Genomic DNA, 6,027 nt, shown 5'->3' with positions numbered 1-6,027 from the left:
GACTCCCTCTTCTGGAGTGTCTGAAGACAGCTACAGTGTACTTACATATAATAAATAAATAAATAAATCTTTAAAAAAAGAAAGAAACTCAAAGAATTAAAAAAAAAGAAAAAAGAAAAAAGAAAAGTGAAGTTTCCGGAGGAAGTATCATATTTAGTATCACATTTAGTCACATATAAATAACGAGGTAAGTGGACAATAGTGCTCATGCTGGACTGGGGAAATGACGTAAGACACAAGAGTGCTGTCAACATACCCCACATGGATCATGGCTACAGCACAGAGTTAAAGACAGGAGGTGGAAGGCAGGGTATCTGTTAGACACATTCAGACTCATGATGAGGACATGTTACAGCGTAGAAAATAAATAGTAAGCTAATGTGCCTGGCTGCCCAAACCATCCTTAAAAATGAATAGGCAATGACAGTAGTTCCCTCAATTTCTAAGTTGACTGTCTCCAATCTCCATCTAATAAGAAAACTCATATAACAACAAAACATCCTAGCTTCTTTTTTACTGAAGACTATGCTAAGTCAGAAATTACAGTTACAAATTAATAAACTTGAGTCAATATCATTGGTTTAGTTTTACTTTTTTATAGAAAAAAATTAATCTGTTGTGTTTTATTTTAGCTGGGACAATTTGTACCAAGTTTAGTTCTGGGTCAAATATTGAAGTAGTTTAAGTTAAAGCTCCATAAACGACCCTGAGAATAGCAACCCCAATCTGACTTGCACAGTAACTTATTCTTATTTAGGGAACTGAGAGTCTAAATGTGGAACTAATATACTTTAGCAATGATATTTATGCTATAAAAAATTCTCTACACTTTCAGGTCCCTTTACAATTATTATTTTATTCTTTTAATGAGGTTTTATAGAAGTCTTATTTCTTTCATGTCATGAAAGTTGAAAGTCAAAGTTTAGAATGGCTTTTCTTATTGAACAGACCAAGTATGATCAAAGTATGTAAAACGTGTGAAAACAATATATTGTTTCTACTCTGTCAGGGAACTTTGAATGTGTCTAGTAAATAACACTGAGATTTTGTGTCATATAGACTCACACAGTTCTTTTTTTTTCTTTATTTACATTTCAAATGCTATCCCAAAAGTTCCCTATACCCCCTCCCCGCCCCTGCTCCCCTACCCACCCACTCCCACCACTTGGCCCAGGCCTTCCCTTGTGCTGGGTCATATAAAGTTTGTAAGACCAAGGGGCCTCTATTCCCAGTGATGGCCAATTAGGCCATCTTCTGCTACATATGCAGCTAGAGACACAAGCTCGGGGGGTACTGGTTAGTTCATATTGTTGTTCCACCTACAGGGTTGCATCCCCCTTCAGGTCCTTGGGTACTTTCTCTAGCTCCTCCATTGGGGACTCTGTATTCCATCTAATAGCTGGCTGTGAGCATCCACTTCAGTGTTTGCCAGGCACTGGCATAGCCTCACAAGAGGCCGCTATATCAGGGTCCCTTCAGCAGAATCTTGCTGGCATGAGCATTAGTATCTAGGTTTGGTGGCTGATGATGGGATGGATTCCTGGATGGGGTAGTCTCTGGATAGTCCATCCTTTCATCTTAGCTCTAAATTTTGTCTCTGTACCTATATCCTTTCATGAGTATTTTGTTCCTTATTCTAAGGAGGAATGAAGTATCCACACAATGGTCATCCTTCTTGGTTTTCTTCTGTTTTGCATAATGTATCTTCGGTATTCTAAGTTTCTGGGCTAATATCCGCTTATCAGTGAGTGCATATCCAGTGACTTCTTTTGTGATTGGGTTACCTCACTAAGGATGATATCCTCCAGATACATCCATTTGCCCAAGAATTTCATAAATTCATTGTTTTTAATAGCTGAGTAGTACTCCATTGTGTAAATGTACCACAGTTTCTGTATCCATTCCTCTATTGAGGGACATCTGGGTTCTTTCCAGCTTCTGGCTATTATAAATAAAGCTGGTATGAACATAGTGGAGCATGTGTCCTTATTACCAGTTGGAAGATCTTCAGAAGAGGTATTGTTGGGTCTTCCGGTAGTACTATGTCCAATTTTCTGAGGAACCGCCAGACTGATTTCCAGAGTGGTTGTACAAGCCTGCAATCCCACCAGCAATGGAGGAGTGTTCCTCTTTCTCCACAACCTCGCCAGCATCTGCTGTCACCTGAATTTTTAATCTTAGCCATTCTGACTGGTGTGAGATGGAATCTCAGGGTTGTTTTGATTTGCATTTCCCTGATGACTAAGGATGTTGAACATTTTTTCAGGTGTTTCTCAGCCATTCGATATTCCTCAGTTGAGAATTCTTTATTTAGCTCTGTACCCCATTTTTAATGGGGTTTTTTGAGTTTCTGGAGTCCAGCTTCTTGAGCTCTTTGTATATATTGGATATTAGTCCTCTACCAGATTTAGGATTGGTAAAAATCCTTTCCCAAACTGTTGGTNGCCTTTTTGTCTTGTNGACAGTGNCTTTTGCCTTACAGAAGCTTTGCAATTTTATGAGGTCCCATTTGTCAATTCTTGATTTTACAGCACAAGCCATTGGTGTTCTGTTGAGGAATTTTTTCCCTGTGCCCATATCTTTGAGGTTTTTTCCCCACTTTCTCCTCTATCAATTTCAGTGTCTCTGGTTTTATGTAGACTCACACAGTTCTTGTGCCAATTACCTCACAACAGACTGAGACCGCACCTCAGAGCCTCAATGGTAACAGCGCCTTACATGAAATGAATGGTCAGTGTTTGCTCTAAGCTCCCAACTGGATCCAGTAGACAAAACCATGCAGAATTCTGTCACAGTACTGAGCTTTGAGGGTGGCAGGAGCCACAAAGGCTAACTAAGCTATCCTCAAATGACCAGTTGATTGACCAGTGGTAGCCAATTAAGCTGCGTTCTATGCATTACTTCTATTTCTTTATCACTGCTGACTGATTGTGGTGCTGAGTAGAATTCTCACAATCAGTTGTGATTCTAGAAGGTCTTTGACTCACAAATCATTTTTGTCTTGCTTTGTTCAAATTAACTTTAGCTGACATAACTGGCCTAAAAAAAAAAAAAATCTTCCTTTTAATAATAGTGACAGCCAGCCTTACGGGTGCATGACTTTAAGACCAGCATTGGAGAGGCAGTGGCAGATGGATCCCTGGTAAGCCAACCTGGTCTACAGAGAGTTTCAGGACAGTCAAAGCTACATAAAGAGTCTATGTTGTAGTTGTTGTTATTGTTTTTAAATAGTAATAAATACAAAAGCAAAGTGAGGTCTATCTTATATCTGAAATGTCAGCCTCCCCCAGTTGTAGGGAGACAAAGACCAATACAGCGACAGAATGAGTGTTTTACAAAAGAAATCTTCATGTCAGAGTTGATAAAGGTATGAGTTAATCATTTTATCCATAATATAAAAGCTAAGGTATATAATTGAAGAATGAAGTTAAGTTTCCATTCTTATATTAAATCAAGCAATATTGCACTATTAAATCACAGCTCTAGATAGAAAAACAAAAAAAAAAAACAAAAAAGAAAAAAACAAAACAAAATCAACCAACCTGAATTCTTAGCACCAATAGTAGCAATCTATATTCAGTCTTGCTAAAACTAAGCCTCCCAAAACTTATAATAACTTCCTTTCCTCAATTCCGCCTAGCCACTAAATACTTAAATTTCATTTTGAAAGAAATGAAATTCAAGTAAAATTTTTTCCCACCCTTCTCTTCTATTTGCTTGGGCTGGCCTCATTTTTATTTCAACCTGAATAATTTAATACACTGACATATCTTTCTTGATAGATGGAAAATTTAAATTACTAAAAAAATTAATAATATCAAAAAACTTACCTTTATATCAAAATTACAATCAAGTCTTCTAATCAGCACGATGAAAGTGCTGGAAGAGTTGTCTTTCAGGGGTGGAGGCACTATGGGTTCACACGCATTCTCTGGTTTTGAGTTAATCAGAAAACCCTGAAAAGGAATTAGTAATAAGTTATTTCTGTTTCACTCAATAAGTCAATTAACTCACCTCTTCCAATGGCTTGCATTAGTGTCAATGCTTTACACTATTCTAGATGTATTTTCTGGTAGGTACAGTTGTTTACAACCCCAGAACTTTTAAAGTAGAATTTGGGTTCATAACCATTTCATGGGTTTTGTTTTTAAAAATTTCAGCCTTTCAGAATGGTTTTAGGATTACACATAAGTTAATTACACCAAAGATAGCCACTCCTAGTATGTTGATGCTGTTTCCTAACAACAACATTTGTAAAACAAGAGAAAATTTTAAGTTAGCTTTTACTTCTTGCATTGTTAAACACGAAAGGGCACACATTACATTATAAATAAAATATGCTATATTTTTCTATATTAGTACTCTTCTGAGTATATAAAGACATGTACAAATATATTAATTTTTACATTGTTTTTAATAGTTAAAAAACAGAAATCAAGCTTATAAATGAGGTGAATATTTTTAAAATCATACTATACACATGAGAGAAAAGTAATGCATTAGTTAAAAATGAAGTGATAACAATGGAATTTCTTCAGCTATAAAGAAAAGTAAAATCCTGACATTGTCAGCTATATTATATTAAGCAAAATAAGCCAGACTCAGAAATAGTATATGCTTTTCACATATGTGGAATCTAGGAGGGAGGGAGAGAAGGGAGAGAGAGAGATACTGTGGGGGGGGGGTGCACACGCATGCGCATGTTTAAGGAAACCGTGAGGAGTAAAGTTAATATTTAATGGGATGGGGAAGAAGGGGAAGAGAGAGTAATGCCTGAGAAGAAAGGGCTACTTAGGAGATTGGAAGATGACAGGCAAGAAGAAAGCAGTAGAGATGGAGACCAAGAACAGACTGTAATACCACTTATGTATGAAAATGTCAACATGAAATTCATCAACTTATATATAAACTTAAATAAAAATTTAAAATATTCTTAAATTAAAACTTTTTAAATTAAAACTGCAAAGGTTTTAGCAAAATAAATTTAAGAAACATTTCTTAAGATTTATTTATGTATTATATGTAAGTACACTAGTTGTCTTCAGACACAACAGAAGAGGGCGTCAGATCTCGTTACAGATGGTTGTGAGCCACCATGTGGTTGCTGGGATTTGAACTCGGGACCTTTGGAAGAGCAGTCAGTGCTCTTAACCGCTGAGCCATCTCACCAGCCCCCTAAATTAAAAAAATCTTAAAACAGCAAATTGCTTTCCCAAAAATGTACAATAGTCTAATATAAGAAAAATGTATTGATTTAAAAAGTCATATTAATAAACTGAAATACAAAAACCAAGTGATCTTGACATAGTGAGCCAATAAACACCTAAAATAATCAAATTTTTTAGAAAGAAATAAGCAAAGAAAGCTATGGCATAATATCTTCAAGGTTCTGCATGGTGTTAGAACTAGCCCCTTGAAACAACTCTTAGGATTTAGGGATTTCTTTACAAAAAAAAAAAAAAAAAAGCTTTGCTTGGCTTATGATAAAAAACAGTGCTTGCACCTGCTTCAGGAATGAAAAGTATAAGTGCTAGTCCTTCATTCACCCACAGAATTACTCTCTTGACTCCAAACACACTGGATTTGAATGTCCCAGAAAGAGAACTGTGGCCACTCTCAGAGTGGCTATACGCTTCATATATGCTTATACCCTGGATCTGAATCCCCAAGTCTTTTGCATGCCTCTCTGCAAACACTATAATGCAAAATCATGGTGCTGTAAATCCTTTTCAGCTCATTTATAACAGCAGCTAAACTCAGCACATACGAAGAAGGCGTAGAACTCAAGAGAAGACGATGGAGCCAGGAGCTCTAGCACACGCTTGGATCCTAGCTACGCAGGAGGTTGAAAGTATCAGTAAAACAGGGGAGTGGGAGCAGAGGAGAATTTTTGCTTATACGTCTTCTACATATGAATCATGTACTATTTTTAGCACAAGAAATATATAAATCTTAAAAAAGAAAGGGAGTATGGAGGGAGGAGTGGAGAAAGAGGGTAAGGAGTAGAAAGGAGAGAGACAGAGGGGG

The 6,027-nt window shown here is 36.8% G+C and overlaps 1 protein-coding gene across 2 annotated transcripts in view; it reads right to left on the bottom strand.

Moving 5' to 3' along the window:
• Positions 1 to 6,027, bottom strand: part of LOC110314594 (E3 ubiquitin-protein ligase RNF13) — a 65,687-nt gene that overhangs the window by 27,683 nt on the left and 31,977 nt on the right. For both annotated transcript variants that reach the window (XR_002380178.2, XM_021188867.2), the window contains exon 4: positions 3,831 to 3,956. Coding sequence is in view for 1 of the 2 variants with exons in the window: in XM_021188867.2 (XP_021044526.1) it covers positions 3,831 to 3,956 (126 nt within the window). In the remaining variant the exon portion in view is untranslated. The remainder of the gene's footprint in view (positions 1 to 3,830; positions 3,957 to 6,027) is intronic.

Source organism: Mus pahari (assembly GCF_900095145.1).
Source record: "Mus pahari chromosome 4 unlocalized genomic scaffold, PAHARI_EIJ_v1.1 4_unlocalized, whole genome shotgun sequence".
NCBI classification, from domain to species: Eukaryota; Metazoa; Chordata; class Mammalia; order Rodentia; family Muridae; genus Mus; species Mus pahari.
This window is presented reverse-complemented; position numbering and strand designations above follow the sequence as displayed.